The 17,015-nt window shown below is 37.3% G+C and overlaps 4 protein-coding genes across 5 annotated transcripts; all 4 read left to right on the top strand.

The window, feature by feature from the left end:
• Positions 1 to 1,122: 1,122 nt before the first annotated feature.
• LOC103332277 (ubiquitin-conjugating enzyme E2-17 kDa-like) lies at positions 1,123 to 4,423 on the top strand. The gene is made up of 4 exons (XM_008235000.2): positions 1,123 to 1,355; positions 2,140 to 2,267; positions 3,541 to 3,645; positions 4,082 to 4,423. Exons 1-4 carry the CDS (start codon positions 1,286 to 1,288, stop codon positions 4,223 to 4,225), a joined length of 447 nt encoding a protein of 148 aa, XP_008233222.1. The 5' UTR covers positions 1,123 to 1,285; the 3' UTR covers positions 4,226 to 4,423.
• Positions 4,424 to 6,770: 2,347 nt separating this feature from the next.
• On the top strand, positions 6,771 to 7,945 carry LOC103332276 (ethylene-responsive transcription factor CRF4). The gene has a single exon (XM_008234999.3). The coding sequence runs from the start codon at positions 6,919 to 6,921 to the stop codon at positions 7,780 to 7,782; it is 864 nt and encodes a 287-aa protein (XP_008233221.2). The 5' UTR covers positions 6,771 to 6,918; the 3' UTR covers positions 7,783 to 7,945.
• Positions 7,946 to 11,325: 3,380 nt separating this feature from the next.
• LOC103332275 (uncharacterized) lies at positions 11,326 to 12,437 on the top strand. Of its 2 annotated transcripts, none has more exons than XM_008234998.2 (2): positions 11,326 to 11,691; positions 11,804 to 12,437. In XM_008234998.2, the coding sequence occupies exons 1-2, from the start codon at positions 11,461 to 11,463 to the stop codon at positions 12,269 to 12,271; spliced, it is 699 nt and encodes a 232-aa protein (XP_008233220.2). In that variant the 5' UTR covers positions 11,326 to 11,460; the 3' UTR covers positions 12,272 to 12,437. The 2 variants fall into 2 exon arrangements, with proteins under 2 accessions (XP_008233220.2, XP_088909083.1); XM_089052957.1 differs by having other exon boundaries at positions 11,825 to 12,437.
• A 461-nt stretch (positions 12,438 to 12,898) lies between these two features.
• On the top strand, positions 12,899 to 17,009 carry LOC103332274 (mitochondrial carrier protein MTM1). Its single transcript, XM_008234996.3, has 10 exons — positions 12,899 to 13,289; positions 13,645 to 13,719; positions 13,809 to 13,934; positions 14,577 to 14,636; positions 14,785 to 14,955; positions 15,423 to 15,522; positions 15,739 to 15,830; positions 15,940 to 16,089; positions 16,277 to 16,335; positions 16,452 to 17,009. Exons 1-10 carry the CDS (start codon positions 13,062 to 13,064, stop codon positions 16,582 to 16,584), a joined length of 1,194 nt encoding a protein of 397 aa, XP_008233218.2. The 5' UTR covers positions 12,899 to 13,061; the 3' UTR covers positions 16,585 to 17,009.
• The last annotated feature ends 6 nt before the right edge of the window (positions 17,010 to 17,015 follow it).

Genomic DNA, 17,015 nt, shown 5'->3' on the forward strand with positions numbered 1-17,015 from the left:
CGATGATCTTCGGCAGGGAAGAAAAAAATGATGAATCATATTCGATTTTCCTTCCACTTGGGTAGGTTCATTGTTGTTTTTAAATTAATGTATTGTTGTTTTAAAATTAATGTTTTAGTTTCTTGGATGGGCTGTTGTTGTTTTTAAATTAATCCTACCCTGTCTGAAAATATTTTTCTTTTCTAAAATTCTATCCGAAAAGTATATATTTTTTCTAAAATAATTTTAAATATGGTCTAAAATTGTACTTTAATTAAATTATCCAATATATTTAAAGAATATACTAAAAACTAATAAAATATTGAGGGTGCTATGATTTAGCTTTGTACTGTTGATGACGGTAAAAATATAGCCCAACATTATTCCTTAGAAAATTATAAAGAGTAATGCTACACTTACCACATTTTTATCCCACATTTCTATACCACATGATGTAACATGTCCATATTATATGCCACATCAATTAAATCAATGAAGTGTATTTTAATTAAGACAATTAGAAAAACAAATACTAGAATAAATCATAAAAGAAAAGCAGCTATATTTAGCCTACACTATTGGAGATGACCTAACTCTCCTCAATCTATATAATTTAGTAAACAATTTCAATAAGAATCTGAAATATAATTCTTCTCAATCTAATTCCTCCTTAATTTAATTCATCCTCAAATTAGTTTTCCTTATAATTCGATCACAAATTAGTAAACATAACATTAGAGTAATTTTAGACTATCGTTTTTAATAAAAACGAAATCAAGTTATACTACAGGCAAGAAATATCGACGTGTTGCAGGGTTGGTTCAACTCCAATCCAAGCCTAACTCGAGTTAACCTGAACCCAGATTAGAGCCCAAATTGTGAAGGTTGGGTTAGGGTAAGATTGATCCTCGAACCTGCCCGAGTTGCCCAAGTGGTCAAATATAGTCCGAGTTTTGTAGGTCCAGTGGGTCCTACAGAACCACCCATTTGAGGTCGATATGATTAAAGCACTTTCCAAATCCAACCACCGCCGTTGAAATTGATAATCAAACAGAAGTCATCAAAATAAACGGCCATAAATTAATCTCAATTCCATAGAATCATATTCACATAAGGCAGAACCTCTTGGAATCTCTCTTTCTCTCTCTCTCTCGCACATACTGACAATACAATATTTTATTCATGTTTCTCTGTCACTTGCTCTTCCTCTGATTATTGTACACTTCGTCCAGTTCGTTCTCTTTTCTTCTTCCTCTTTAAGCTCTTTTCCTTCCTTTAGATCCGTTACGATCTAAGAGGTTCATCCATGGCTTCAAAACGGATCTTGAAGGAGCTCAAAGATCTCCAGAAGGACCCCCCGACCTCTTGCAGCGCAGGTACAATCTCCTTCTTCTCCAACCCATGTTTTTAATTTTATCTTTTCTTTGGGTTTTAGCGTTTACTTTCATTTTTCATGGTCCTAAGCTTCTTTCGAAGCTCGATCTGTGAATTTTCATTCTTTTGCAGATATGGGTCGTTGTAAAATGTTTGATTTTGTTATGTATTATGTTTGCGCGTTCGCTTGCTTGGTTTTGTGTTTGTTGCAGTTGAAGCTATCTTCTTTCAAAAAGAATTTTGGGTTTGGTATCTTTTTGATTACATGTTTACAGTGTTTGTGTTACTAAGGCAATGAAATATAGTATCTTTTCTTCGTCACTGGTTCAGGAGGGATTTCGGGTTTGATTTGCTTCAAATGTCATTTGTGGAAAAATTGTTGTAAAATTGTGAAGTTTTGGTGTTGTAATGTGCTAATTGAAATTTGACTTGAGCCATGCAGATAATTGTGTCAAGGTTTAGAGTGCATACTATTTATTATATGAAGGAAATTGCACCCTATGGTGAATTTGTCATGGTTCATAATCATTGACCTGACATTGAGTTGTGTCCGAACTAAGACACAAAGATAAACAATTTTGAAGAAAGGTTTTTTTCTTTCTTTCTGAATTTACTGAACTATGGAAGTAAGAAGAATTTGTAGATAAACAGACCCGTTTTGATTATTTCTAGTTGCTGAATAAGGCATGCATTTGAACGTTGTGTAATAAATTTATTTATAATAATATATTAGTAATTGTTTGCTATGAGACGATTTTGAGGTACACTACTTGTCTTTGATGACAGGGCCTGTCGCTGAGGACATGTTTCATTGGCAAGCAACGATAATGGGCCCCCCAGATAGTCCTTATGCAGGGGGTGTCTTTCTAGTTACCATTCACTTCCCTCCTGATTATCCATTCAAACCACCTAAGGTATGACATCAATTTTATTTTGCTTTATACAAGTTTCTAATTTAGTTTCATGCCAACCATTTGTGTTTTTGGTAACTTTTGCTCTCTCTCTCTCTCCCCCCTCCTTTTCCCTGACCCTTTCGTTTTGGTTTTTTTTTTTTTGGGGGTGTTTGACTTTTAGTATTTATGCATTGTCCAGAGATCCAATGAATGATGTGTGAGGTCTTAAACATCAACCGTAGCGGGAAAAATTATATATTTCTGTTGAACTTTTCGAGAAAACTACTGGTTTGGTCTTAAACATCAACCATATCAGAGAAAATTTGCTTCTTCCAAAGGAAGAGGAGAAATTATGTCATTCTGCCAATTGTTTTGGGAAACATCGTAAATTTTTGTCAGACTTTCTGAAAAAATACTGGTTTTGTTTTGTATTTTATTTAAAATTTTATCAGTTTGACCAATGTTGAATTGAATCCCAAATCTACAACTCACTGTCTATGAAACTAGAACAGAAAAGGGAACCACATTTTATCAAATTAGTGATGTTAAGAGCAATAATACGTTAGGCTGAATAACTTTTTGAAACCATATCTGGTGTATAGAAAACGTTTAGATGGATGACAATGGGTCCAGGACATAGGCATAGTGACCTCTGAGCACAACCACTAAATCATGTTGTGGTATTGCAATACTGTAGTATTTGTGAATTCTTTAGTGTGCCTTAAATGTTTGGATGGAATAATCTTAATCATCCACAACTTTTTAATTTTCTGTCTATTTGTTTTTAGCATGTGGCAAAGTTGTTGCTCATTGATAGGGAAGACAAAATTGTTTGCTTTGGTAGGTGGTGATGATGAAGTGTTTGTCCTATAAACTCTTAGATCTTCATGCAAGGGCTTTTAAGACATTTGTATTATAAACTACTAAACAGTATGAGTATGTGTTTGAACATTCTTATTGTTATAAACATATAGGGCCAAGCCTTAGGCACTCAAGTCAGGCATGTTGGCTTGGGTCTTGGACCAAGTCAGGAAACCTTGGCCTAGTCCTAGCGACTGCCCATTGTATTGGCGGGGTTGATTCTGTGTATGACTTTGGGCTCTGCTGGTCATGGCCTGAGAAAATACTCTTGATCCCTCCAGGCACATTGGATCTTGGATAAAATTGATCCTTTGGGATGAAATTTTAATTGTGTATCATGTGTTATTGTCTCCGATGCTTTTGCTAAAAAATTCTAGAAACCACTAAATGAAATTTAACTTGTTATATATCTGTCACCTAATTGTTTTTGCAGGTTGCGTTTAGGACTAAGGTCTTTCATCCAAATATCAACAGCAATGGAAGTATCTGCCTTGACATTTTGAAAGAGCAGTGGAGCCCTGCTCTAACCATATCTAAGGTTCTGATCTCTTAATGACCTTGTTATGATTTAATATGATATAGGTTTTCAATTTCCCTAGTCCACATGGATCCAGCGTGGTGATTACCATGAAGAACCCCACAGATCCCATATTTTCCATGCTGAAGTCCAGATTGTGGTGTGTCTGGTTAAATACTTTGTCCAGCATCTTTTTGGGAAGTAGGCTTACTAGGAAAATTAGATGGGTACAAATTATTTATAAATTAATCTTCACCATGTACCACTCATCTGGATTTCCATTCAGGAGCATATGCCACTGGATCTGCTCTCCATTGTTGTAGCAAAACATTTTGAGAGTGAGGGCACTGACTGGGAATGGCTCATTTGTTAATGCATGGTTGCTTTGTACCCTATTCACTCTTTTATATCTGCTGGTTTTTAAGAGGGTGGGAAAGGTTCTTGTTTCCTATTTCAGGTGTTGCTATCCATTTGTTCCCTGTTGACGGACCCAAACCCAGATGATCCCCTGGTGCCAGAAATTGCTCATATGTACAAGACAGACCGGGCAAAGTACGAGACAACCGCTAGGAGCTGGACCCAGAAGTACGCTATGGGCTAGTGTGCTTTGTAGCGAGGGCATGTAGTACGTCGGCTTGTCTTCCTTGTATTTCTTGTTATGTATAAAAGAAGTGTGGTCCGAACTTGTGTAATAGACATTGAAGAATAGATCTACATGTTCACCTCGCAAATGATGACAATGTTTTAGGTGGTTTAATGGATACTTAGCAACTATGAAATATCAGCTGTTAATGTTCAATTTGCTGTCTGTATGTGAAAGTAGAAGTTTGTTGACATTGAAACCTTTCGTCCCCACGATGATTTGTTGTATGAGAATATATTAACCCTAATGCCAGAGCTACTGTACTGGACATTAGAACTAGGTGCTGCTACGACCATAAAGTTGCAAAAAATTTGGTCCTTCCCTCTAGCGTCTACGTGAAAGGAGGGCGTTTCCAGTCTGCTCCATTTGCTTGAATAAGAGGGGAAGGATGGAATGGAGGAATAACAAAAATAAAAACAATTTTAAATAGATTTTAGTTTTTATTTTCACTTTTGTTACTCATTCTTCCTATCTTTCCCTCTAATATTCCCTCTGAATCTCATCTTCACTCTCATTCTCTCTTTTTTTCCTCTATATTCAGGCACACAAAATGAAAATGAAAAACTAAAACCAATTTTAGAAATTTGCTTAAAGTGCATGATTGGGGCCATTGACTTGAAAGAGTCAAGGTCCTGGAGGAAGACATTGCTTTTGTCTTTCTCAATCCTCCAAATTGGGAAAGGCCAGATGAAATGTTAGATTTTTTTTTTCTTTTCCCGATACTGAGTAATTAGTTTGAGTGCGACTCCTTCAAGTCAACCAAGTTGTGATTTTATTTCCTCTAATTTTTAGTCTTTAATGCTCCACTCCGAGAAAAAACTGTCCATATTGAGAACTTTATTTGAAAAAAGTTCCCCTAGCTGTTAAGATGTTCTTCTATAAACCGCATGTTTTTTGGCTTTCTTTCTACTTACCAAGTTTCAACTGGATGCATTATGTGCTATCAACACAATTCAATTCTTACTTTCAAATAGTTATTTTGTTTCTTGTCTTTTTTGGTTTTTGTTTAGGACTTTTCCTATTAAGAGGGGCGATAACACACTAGTCTCACATATACTACGCGAATCTAGGACTTGACCACGACCTTTCATGCGGAGAGCATTTGCTCCAAACCGACCTTTGCTTCAAAGAACATTTTTAATTTTTGAAATTTGAAGTAGATATAAGTAAGACAACTTCTCCACTTTTATTCACAAAGAATACTTATAAAAAGCTTTTATTCGAAGATGGATTGAAAATCATGCCAAAGATTATGCACACACTAGAAAATAAAGTTCATAAAGGAAGTGAAACAGACAAGCAAGGAAATATCCTGGTTTTTGCATGCTGAAAACAATCCCACTTTTTTGCTACATGTTTCTCCTTCCAAGCAAAAAAATCTGATCTCCTTGCCCATCCCCTGCCTTTCATGAAAATAGAGGCAATTTTTGAAAATAAAGCCTTTCAAGTTTCAAATTAATTGGGAAAATATCAACAAAAAAAAGGAAGAAGATTGAAAAGGAACGCGATGTGTGGCAAGTTGACAGCAACAAATCATAGCAGAGAAGAGCAAGTCTTTTCAGTTTCATTGAAACCAATTCCCAAGCCACAAAATCCGTATGTTACAGCAAATGATTTTCTTTCATTTTTATTTCTTATTTAAAACAAATTCAGCATTAAATGCATGGTCTTGGTTGGTCAACGACCCATATTTTTGGAGTGACAGAATTTTAATTTATTTTATTTAAAAAGCAGGAATATATAAATGGATGACTTTTTCTTTTTGGAGAAAATAAATTAATGTCTTTCATCAAATAAGGTAACTGAGGAATGGGATAACCAAGAGACAAATTTGTAGTTTTGTGGGAACTGGGAAATGTTTTTAAGTTGTTTCTTGGAGCGCAAGCATCAACGGGGCCCACAATATTAATTTATTGTCTTTTTATGTCCTAGAAAACTTCAAATATTTTTCAAGCAATTCAAAATTAAAACGAAAAATCACTAGAGGTTGACTTTATTTTTTTAAAAAATTGGAAAATGGAAGAGCAGGAACTTGGCCGCCAAGCAAAAAAGAACATTTCCGTTGCTATATATCCATTTAATATTAGTTTTCTAATTTTGTTATTCTTATGAGATATATATATATATATATATATTCAAATAAATATTTTTAAATTTAATGTAAATCCATTCACCAAAAACTCGGAATTAACCACCTATCATAATCTATTTGATAAAGTATCCATGAAACGACGTTGTTTTAACTTTACATACCATAATCTCTTATCTTGCTTCAAAACGTCTCAGACGAAAAAAATGAACCCCGAATTTAAAAAACGAATCTTATTTAAATCGTGTTTTTTATTTGCTTGTTAATTATGAATGAAATTTAAAATTATTTAATTCCTTGTTAAAGAAAAAAAAAACATTCTTTTTTAATAAAAGAGGAAAAACGAAAATGTCGGAGGCTGCTAAGATACTCCTATAAAACTGCGATTCTTGGCATTTTGACTCCACTGCGCTCTCTCTCTCTCTCTAATCTCTCTCTCAGCTCTTATTTATTCTCAGCTTTTACTTTTTCTTAATGCTTCATCAGTTACAGTTGCTCTGCAAATTTATCTTCTTCTTCTCATTTCATTTCTAGATTTTTCTCTCGGTCGGCTGCAACAGCCATGAATCGAACCAAGTACACAGAGCATCGAACCGTCACAACCAAGTTCGTCAAGACGCTCACCAAGCATTCCCCAGAATCCAATGTCGTAGCCCCCAAAATCGTACGGATTTCCTTCACCGATGGCGACGCCACCGACTCCTCCGGCGACGAGGCCGAAGAACGAATCGTCGTGAAGCGCACGATCAACGAAATCAGAATCGAAGAGTGCAGTGCTTCGAGGCTCTTCTCCAAGCCTAAGGCTCCGAGGTGCAGAGCAAATGACGAAAGCAACAATGTTTCGCCGAACGGGAAGAAGTTCCGAGGCGTACGGCAGAGGCCGTGGGGGAGATGGGCGGCGGAGATCCGAAACCCGACTAGTCGGGCACGGGTCTGGCTCGGAACGTTCGACACGGCGGAGGAGGCCGGTTTGGCGTACGACAGAGCCGCCATTGCGTTTAAAGGACATCTGGCCTTCACCAATTTCATCAAGCCACCCGAAATCGCCGTACCGGCCACTCCGGACTATGACTGCAAACCGATTTCTTGGGAAACGTCGCCCAACGTTGCGGTGATGGGCGAGTGCGATCACAGTCTTCGTTCGCCGACCTCTGTTTTGAGCCCCGGTGAGGCCGAAATCGAGTGGAGACCGGTCGGGATTTCGGAGCGAGATGATTTCGGGGCGTTTGAGTCTGAGTTTTTGCTGAACGATTGTTTTGAACCGGAGGCTCCCGCGCCGATATTTTTCGACGAAATGAGAGTTGTACCGGAAATGCTGTTAAAAGATGAAGATTTCTCCGATTTGTCGCTCGATTTCCGGTCATGTAAGTGGGATGACGTGGAGGATTACTTCGAAGGTGCATGTGATGAAAGCGGTGCGCTTTGAATGAAATGCTTCGACAGATTTGAGTGCCCGAGAGTGGTTTGAGTTTTGATCTACTTGTCAGTAAATTATGCTCTGTAGTCTATATAATTAAGTTAATTAATCACTTTGTAAATTTGTTTTGAAATTGAACGCACGATGATGATCAGGAAAGAGTTTGAATGAATGATGCGAGATTTTGGGTTGATCCTATAATTTTTCTTTTTTGCTGGAGTGGCGCCTGTGACTCGTATGAGATATTTGTTCGTTATGCCATATAAACTATAAACCGTTTATGGTGGGGGATAAATCATTCTACTGACTTTAATTTTGCCAACACACCTGTACTTTGTTTTATTTAATTAATAAGAATACTTTTGATAATGTTAAAAGTACTTCCTAACCGTGCTTCCAAGTGTTTTTCCTTAAAGCACTTGAAAAATGCTTATGAGCAAAAGTATTTCCTCGAGAAGCAATTCCAAACAAGCCCTAAAACATTCAAGTTTCGAGTTGACAGCTTTATCTCATATTTACCATTTTACCGTTGAACTAATCCACATTCAAAGCTAAAGTTGTTTTCATGTTGAATGGCGCACCCACTAGTCATTTGAGAGACATTGGTTTTGCATTTTGTTTGGGTTGAAAGGGATTTATGGGTTTATTTTAGTAAGTGATACATAACACGGCAGCATTAAGTCATTGACCCATATTGGGGACTCTGACTCTGATGAGAACACGTAACAGTGAGAGCAGAGGGTAAATGAAGGGTGATGTTGGCCTTTGCCTTGCCCCAAACCCCAAAACCTAGAAACTATTATATTAAGTGAACAGTCTATAAGCCTAGTCCTAGACCTCTTGGAAAGGGAAAGGGTGAGGGGCCATTGCTTTTTCAGAAATTCCCAGACATTGTCAGCTTGCTTTTCAGGTGAAATCCCGGCATGTTTCTTGAATCTCCGGCCAACAGAACATGTAAATCTTTTTCCTGGTCAAATTTTACACAAAAGGGTTCTTGCTACTTGCTGGGTTGTTGGTAATTTTAACGTTCAAAACACCTTTTTACTGTTGGTAAATTGCATCGTGAAATACGAGGTTTCGTTCTATACATCAGATAATCAGACCCACTTGCAAGTTGCATGCCTTCTCTGACTAGACTTTGTCTCTCCAAAGGAGATAAATGATGCTGTATTGGTAAAATCAGATCTTCTTCTTGCAAAACCTGTACTTGGGTTGGGTCCCTTTCTCTACTCTTTTTGTCCAATGAGAAATGGCATGCATCTCAATCTTTTGCAGTCCAAAATCTTCAATTTCTGTTTACTTAAAGTTAATCCCAGTATTAGTTCAAGTTGGTATTTGGCAAGACCCTCCGTCAAAAACTTACACCTACCCGGAGACGCCGTTCTTCTCACAATAAATGATCACATATTAATCAAATACATCAGAGTTTTACTCTTTTACAAAGCTCGGTCCAATAATTCAAGTTCATAATTGAGATTTATTTTGTTACTTGTGACTCAAGTCTCAACAGACTGATCATTTCCAATAAGAGAAAGAGAGAAAGATAAGACAACAAAATAACTTAATACTAAGTCGGGGTCTGGGCTTGTTTAGCCCCACCCTACCTTGATACAAAGGTAACAGTGTCCTTGCATACCCTTTTAAAACAAAACACTGAGGCAGAGCATAGCAGCTGCTTTAATATCCAATTGCCAAAGGTCTCTGAAAATTCAACTCAAAGGACAATAAATCAGATCTTCTTCTTCTTCTTCTTCAATTACAGCCCCTTTCCCAGTACAGTGGTCTCAATGGGCAAACGCCGTGTCTAGTGCAACGGATGTGGTCCTTGCGATAGTACCAATTCAATTTTGGATAATCTCTCTCGGTCTCTTGGGTTTTGAACCCTACTTATAGCTTTTATTTATGTAGCTAAAGTTTTTCATATAGTTGCAAACTGGAAATGTAAACCACCCAAGATAACTAAATCTCAGAATCATATGCTTTGTGCATGGATCTTCTTTTACAATTCACGTTTTATTATTTGTGCGATTCGAATGGTAGATATTATTCATACTTCCGTCAAAATTGTGAATGCCTTATTGTCTGACAATTTTGTCGTTATTTTTACTTATTAGGAGCTTAAATTGACAAGATGGTAAGATAATATGATACATTATTGGACAAAATACCATAACCCTGCATATGTACATGTACAACTTAAAATCACTTTCACAGAAGATAATAGGTTAAGACCTAAAAATGTGCAAACAAAAAAGTACAGGGAACATTCATCAAGTGAAGGAGAGGACATAACTGCATCAAAAGTTAAAAAAAGAAAAGAAAAAAAAAGCAGGAAAAGCCAAGATTTTTATTCCAAATACCTTAAAAATACAGGGTGTGCTAATCTCTTTTTGACCCCAAAAGTTCATGAGTATGACATGGGATTATGCCCACACCTTCAAGTTCACTGAGCCTGAGCCTGAGCCTGAACCATGCTCAATTTGAATTTACTATTTTAAGTTTGAAGTGGGCCACAAAATCTGAGGCATGATGGGGGAGGGAGCCCAAGGAAAAGGAGGTATATCATTTGCAGAAGAACACGGAGAGATCATATGAAATGTTTTCTCTCATTTATCATAGAGATTTTTGAATATCAGAACAGGTGGGGTCAGTGTGGCCCATTCAACCTACCACCAAGAGCAACGATAGAGATTTGCAAATTGCAAGAGATCTTTGGGTCCATGTATATGATGACCTTTTCAGTCTTGCTCTTCTTTTACCCTAATGAAATTTTTTGTCTCTTCAGGTTCCCATTGGTCGCATTGAAAATAGAATTCCATTTGTAAATATGGGGTTTGAAATTGTTTGACTGCATATGTTTTTGAGTGGTGATGAAGTACAGCAGCATGGTCAATGGTTTGTAGCTCAAATTAGCAAAATTCAAATGGATCAGAGCTTCTGTTGTAGTTGACTTTGCTCCGTTTATACTCTGCTCTGCCTCATGCAATACCAGTCTGAGGAAGGCCCCAATTTGTCTCTCCCACAGAAATAAGTAGAGTTTATTTCTGTAACCTTCTCAACAAAATGAGTTGGTCACAGGGGGCCTAAATTAATGGTGCACAGTTTTTAAATACAAGTTGCGTATTGCCATTAAACGAAATGATTGATGTTATGTAAGGGACTTGTAGTTCAGTTGGTTAAGAGTATTTAACACTGTATTCGATATCCTAAGTTCGATTTCCCCCTCCCCCAATATCGCTTTGTATGATGCATGCTATGATGCTATGCTACATGTATCACATACATAACACAACATAATGAGTGTTTATCAAGAAAGGAAAAAAGGAGAAGAAGAAGAACGTGATGAGAGTGAGCATGACCAGTGTGGGGCATGACCAGCTAAGCCATTCTGTTTTTTTTTTTTTTGTCAAATCTTCCCTTTAAAGAAAGAATAAAACCAACTAAGAAAAGAAGAAAGAAAAAGTGACCAAAATGATTGTCTGTCTGGAAACACCTAAAGCAAACTATAACAGAAGAAGGGAAGGCCTACCCTTCATTATATTCCATGTGGTTTCAGGCTCTCAAGCCTCAACAACCACAGGGAAGAAAAGGGAAAAGCTGAGAAAATTGAATATGGTTGGTGTGCAAAGAATATTAAAAGGAAAAACATTGAAAACCACAATATTAGTGGGTTTTGATTGATGGGCAATGTCTTTGTTTGAGGGAGTTAAGAACGACCTGCAGTTTTCCCATCAAGACAGCATGGGCTTTCATGGCTGGCTCAACAATGAAACTAGAGAAAATAGCAGGTCTTGTAAATTCTGCTCAGAACCTGCTGGTTACTGCGATTTTGCAGAGGCCCCATTTGGGGAGAGGAAGAGGTTGGTTGACATTAGAAACTCAGTGAAGGAAGTTGAGAACATGTTCATGGTTTTACAGGTAAACATGCCCCTCAACATTATTTCGTCTTCTTTTTCCTTACTCCTGCTTTTATGGATTGGCCAATTTGTCCATCCCCAAATTCTTTTTAAAATTTGGCTATCTCATGCAGAGAATGGGTTCTTGGCAGCAGATGGACAGGCATGCAGCCTTCACCAATTTGGAAGAAAGCAGAGTAAATTTATCAGCAAAGGTGGCAGAACATAAAGGAAGGGCACTTGATGTGGTGACAGAATTGAAAGCATGTTTTGGCAATGAAAACAATGTCCCTTTCAATTGGGATTTTAAAGAGAGATTGAAAGAAAAAGCTGAACCTGCTGCTCACAGCAGAAGGTTTCTCACTGATTGCATTAGAAAGTTATTCATCTCAAGGAAGTGGCAGAGAGTTGGTTTTGCTGTGAAACTGGTCATGGTGTCTGCTAGCATTTTCTCTCTAATGGCAGCTTATCATACCAGGCAATTATTATACAACAGCTCCAGAAAATTGATCCCATTTGTGGTTTCCAAAGACGCAGGAAAATTTGCCAGTCTATTAACCATCTCAAAGAGCCCTCTTGATGTCTTTTGTGGCAGGGGATGATTCTTACTTTGATTTCACTCATACTCATAATTTGTTGTTGAGAAAAGTTTCCGGATTGTATCTCTGTCTTGGCTCTATAAATTTATTTATTTATTTTTCATGTAACATGTGCTATCCACTTGTAAGAATAGAATAGGTAGTTATCATTTGTATGATACTGAAGAAATACCGCTTTATATAATACAACCACTATTAAAATAAAATAAAAATACATATTAAAACTTGAATTGTGAATTAGCTAGGTACATATACATTCCTATATTTACATGAGACGCGAAAAATTGTCGATCCATATTTGATGGGTTAAATAAGAATTAACTTAATCAATTCAAGTCAACAGGATCTAGTCTAGTAAAATAGAATCAGAAACTCCTTTATAATTTAGACTATGACTTGTATTTTATATATATATATATATATAATATTTAACTTAATCAAACTATTGGGCTCAGTTTAAGACCAATTACAATAAGTCCCAACTTTTTAGTGAGCATCTACATGAAGGCCATAGAAGCCAAGTGGGAGTTTTTCCAACTTGGACTTTGCCCAACCAGAAAAGTCTACGACAATGGTCCACAACCACAATCCACATCCACAATTAAGAGGAGAAGACCATCAGCCCCAATTGTTTGGCGCCCTCAGCTCCACGCCAATTTCGCCACGAATCACAACAGCATCCCAACACATACGCAATAACGCAGCTCGCGTCCTCCCCACGAAAAATTGAATATTCGGAAACTTTGAATATTGGAATAATAAACTCGTCGAAAACATAGAAAGACAGAGACGAATGGTGGCCTCAAGGCACGGCCTGCCTTTATGGATGAGCACAGCAGCTAGCGGAGTTGATTTTGAAGGAAACGTAGATACCATGTTCAAGGATGGCAAAGAACAGCGAAAGCAGCACCATGCCATGCGTGTATCTGATGCCAATTTGGGTTTTGGAGAGAGGGCTCTCTCTGCTGCTGGCGCCTCTTTTGTCTCTGCGATTCTCGTTAACCCTCTTGATGTTGCCAAGGTTCGCAATTTCAATTCCCTATTCTTATATTATAATCTGTTCTGGGGACTTTTTGGAAGATACCCATTTTTGGCTTTTCGTTTCTTCATCTTGTGGACGTTTGTGTAGTAAAATTCCCATATGCTGTGATTGAGATTCTATTGTCTTCTTAACAAACCCATTGAGAAGATCATATATGGTTGTTGTGAATTAATATAACGTTATTAATTTAAAAGTTGCCCTTTTGAAACTGATTCGTCTGTGCTTGATGAGATTAGTCATTTGTGAAGTTTGCATGCTTATAAAGTTCTCTACTTTAAGGTTTTCGTTATCAAAATTAATTGACTTTATGCGCCATTTGTTGCATTACCTTCAGACAAGGTTACAAGCTCAGGCTGCTGGAGTTCCTTATCAGGGGCTATGTGGTGTGGCATGTTTTGAAACAAACACAGTATGTATGCAGTTTTTTATTATTATTGAATTTATCTTATTTACTCTGCAACGAAGCATCTTTAGTAATGGCTTTGGGATTGTCTGTAGATGCTTCCAGATTTGAGATCTTCCATACCACGCACAAGTTCAGTACTTGGATCCAAGATCGTCTGCCCACCAGACTGTAACCAGTATAAAGGAACACTGGATGTGTTGCTCAAAGTCATACGTCAGGTTGGTTGATGCAAAAACTTAAATATATAGTAGATTCTTCTCCCGAAAAGGAGTTACTTACGTTTCATTATGTGATAGATGACTTCTTCCTTGTGTAAAATTTCAATTATCTATCCTTAAACAGCAACTTTTGCAATCCAGCAGATGTCATATTGTTTGGCAAAGCTTTGAACCTTACTGTCTGTTGTCATAGAGGCATGGGTTTTATACTAACCTTGTATTCTAGAAAGAACAGAAAAATCTACTCACTTTCTCTTTGATTTATAGTAGAAAAACCTGAAAGTGCCATGTGAACTCTTAGATAGAGTAACTAGGTTTTCTTTTTTTTTTCTCTACGGTGGGACGAAGGAACAAGAGAAGTACCTAAAACATGCTGGATGGTAGATATTATTTCAAAGTGATTATTAAGCGAGTATTGCATCATATCATTTGACTGTATGTCAGTGCCACAAGGAAATTTGTGATGCCTTACATTACATGCATGGCATTTTCTTTTCATGTTTTAAGACACTTTTCAATGCCTTGTCCACATGCTTACTGTATCCCAATTAAGGGACTATTTGCTTATTTAGGTCATCACCTATGAGTTTGTAGACAAATATTTTAATAATATTAGAGGTTCACAGGAATAAATTGGTGCAGGAAGGATTTTGGAGACTCTGGAGGGGCACTACTGCAAGCTTAACATTGGCCATACCAACTGTAAGTCTCTCTCTTACCAAGGATTACCTCTTTCATCTAAATGGTTCCTTGCAGTGTTAGATCCCATGCTGTGGATGATGCAAGGTGGTATGCACTTTGTTCTGGAATTTGTGTTGCTGGTAGTTATTGTTTTCTATTTGTCAATCAGGTGGGGATCTACATGCCTTGCTATGACATTTTCCGTAATTTGATGGAAGATTTCACGACTCAGAATGCTCCAAATATGACACCATATGTCCCATTAGTTGCAGGGTCACTAGCACGATCATTAGCTTGCATCTCTTGTTACCCTGTTGAACTCGCAAGGACGCGCATGCAGGTATTTAATGATGTAGATTGATGTCATTTATCACCATTTTACACTGTTCCTGACTTGTGAACTGGTATTCATCTCATATCCATAGGTTTTATGGTATCCCTGTCAAGACCTCTCGACCAATCCCATTAGTGTGATTTCAGTAACTATACAACCAATTATCTTAGTTAATGACCCGAATACAATAAAAAATTAGGATTTATTATTGAGGATACAATTGACACCAGACAAGACAATTAATATTTACTACCTTGATGTTTTTTTTATCTAGGCTTACTTATTAGTTATTATTTTTAACTTTATATCTTATCTAAAGTATCTCGTACATTGCAAATCATAGATGAAGTGTCCTTCAGGTATCTGCTTATCTTTAAGGTTACATAGTTGGAGAGAACTATTTTTATGCACAGGGTACCCTTTTTCCCCCCAAAATTGAAGTTTCTCATAGTGTGCCTCTTCTTTAACTGCAGGCATTTAAGGAAGCCCGAGCTGGTGTGAAGCCTCCAGGAGTTTGGGGGACACTGAATGGGGTCATCAACCCTGTCAAGAGCAATAACCTCCTTCAAAACTGTAAGTGAACTCCTAATTATACTTTTGAGTTAGTTCTTTACTTCCCCATATCTCTTAAGTAATTGATTTGCAGCTGATCAAGATGATGTGATGATCATGTAATACCTATAAATGACACCAGTTGATGCATACCTATCTTGTATTGGAACAGTTCTAAGGTTGCCTTTTAGTTAAGATAAGATTGTTGATGACATTATTATTTTTCTTTTGTAACAGTACAAAACTCTCGCATCTTGTGGACTGGCCTCGGGGCGCAACTTGCTCGTGATGTTCCTTTTTCTGCAATATGTTGGTCAACCCTTGAGCCAGTGAGTTGCACTATTTCAAGAAATTCAAAATCTACCTTCTAGTTTCCTCTTATACCTTGCACTGGCAGGTGTAGACAACTTGATTTAATTATTTGCCCCTTCTGTGCAGATCAGGCGAAGAATTCTTGGTCTTGTGGGTGATGAAGCCAACGCAGCCAGTGTCCTTGGAGCTAATTTCTCTGCTGGGTTTGTTGCAGGAACCCTTGCAGCTGCTGCTACATGTCCATTAGATGTGGCAAAAACTCGACGACAGATAGAGGTATCTCTGTATAATAAGCTTCACCCTGACTTTCTTTTCTCTTCTCTTGTATTGTACCTAAAGAAACAGAGAAGCAATCCTATAGACTAGACGCTACAGAATTTATTCACGAGAGTCGAGAGCACCCAAAATAGAAAAGAAAAATAATAATTCTTATGCTTGTTTTTTAACAGTTTTCTTTTTGCAGAAGGATCCTGCAAGGGCATTGAAGATGACAACAAGAACAACTTTGCTTGAAATTTGGAGGTATGTGAGACATCAAGTGCAATATAAACAATGAATCGCATTGATGTTAATTCTGTAATAATATGTTCAAATATTCTATGTTTTTAACCAACCATGGAACTTTTTGTTTCGAATAGGGATGGAGGGATAAAGGGTTTGTTTATGGGAGTTGCTCCTCGTGTTGGTAGGGCCGGTCCTTCTGTTGGGATAGTCGTCTCCTCTTATGAAGTTGTCAAGTATTTTTTATATTATAGACATCTGATTCAATGATTAAAAGTGACACATTCGTTGATCGTGGTTTTGGGATTCTGGTTTACTTGTACAAAGCTTACAAGGTTTTCAATCAGACACCTACCTTGAGAGGGTCACTAATTATGAGATTTCCTTTGTGGGAATCACAATGTTCCTGTCATGGTGGTGGAGAGGCTGCAAAAGCAACAGAACACAGCAATTTTGGAGAATAAAAGATCGTCATCATGGAGCCTGGGATTGCCAGGATTTCAGTCATTGATTGCAGCACAGTAGTGCAAATATTTTCTTTGCTGCAATACAAGATAAATTGTTGATATCCAAGTTCTTTTTAAACTTTCTTAAGCTTTGGGTTGAAATCACCAGCTGTATTTTCAAATTGTTGATATCATTCAAACTCATAGAAAAAAGTGATCTATAATTGAAGTTCGAATATATTGCAAACAGTGACT

This window comes from Prunus mume, linkage group LG5 (assembly GCF_029339155.1).
Source record: "Prunus mume cultivar Tortuosa linkage group LG5, ASM2933915v1, whole genome shotgun sequence".
In the NCBI taxonomy this organism is placed as follows: domain Eukaryota; kingdom Viridiplantae; phylum Streptophyta; class Magnoliopsida; order Rosales; family Rosaceae; genus Prunus; species Prunus mume.

Excerpts from the sequence above, each read along its gene's own strand:
- LOC103332277 (XM_008235000.2), top strand. The coding sequence starts at position 1,286 with ATGGCTTCAAAACGGATCTTGAAGGAGCTCAAAGATCTCCAGAAGGAC. Across the intron at positions 2,268-3,540 it reads ATCCATTCAAACCACCTAAG|GTTGCGTTTAGGACTAAGGT; the intron begins GTATGACATCAA and ends TTGTTTTTGCAG. Across the intron at positions 3,646-4,081 it reads CTGCTCTAACCATATCTAAG|GTGTTGCTATCCATTTGTTC; the intron begins GTTCTGATCTCT and ends TTCCTATTTCAG.
- LOC103332276 (XM_008234999.3), top strand. The coding sequence starts at position 6,919 with ATGAATCGAACCAAGTACACAGAGCATCGAACCGTCACAACCAAGTTC.
- LOC103332275 (XM_008234998.2), top strand. The coding sequence starts at position 11,461 with ATGTCTTTGTTTGAGGGAGTTAAGAACGACCTGCAGTTTTCCCATCAA. Across the intron at positions 11,692-11,803 it reads ACATGTTCATGGTTTTACAG|AGAATGGGTTCTTGGCAGCA; the intron begins GTAAACATGCCC and ends TATCTCATGCAG.
- LOC103332274 (XM_008234996.3), top strand. The coding sequence starts at position 13,062 with ATGGTGGCCTCAAGGCACGGCCTGCCTTTATGGATGAGCACAGCAGCT. Across the intron at positions 13,935-14,576 it reads TGCTCAAAGTCATACGTCAG|GAAGGATTTTGGAGACTCTG; the intron begins GTTGGTTGATGC and ends AAATTGGTGCAG. Across the intron at positions 15,831-15,939 it reads GTTGGTCAACCCTTGAGCCA|ATCAGGCGAAGAATTCTTGG; the intron begins GTGAGTTGCACT and ends CCTTCTGTGCAG.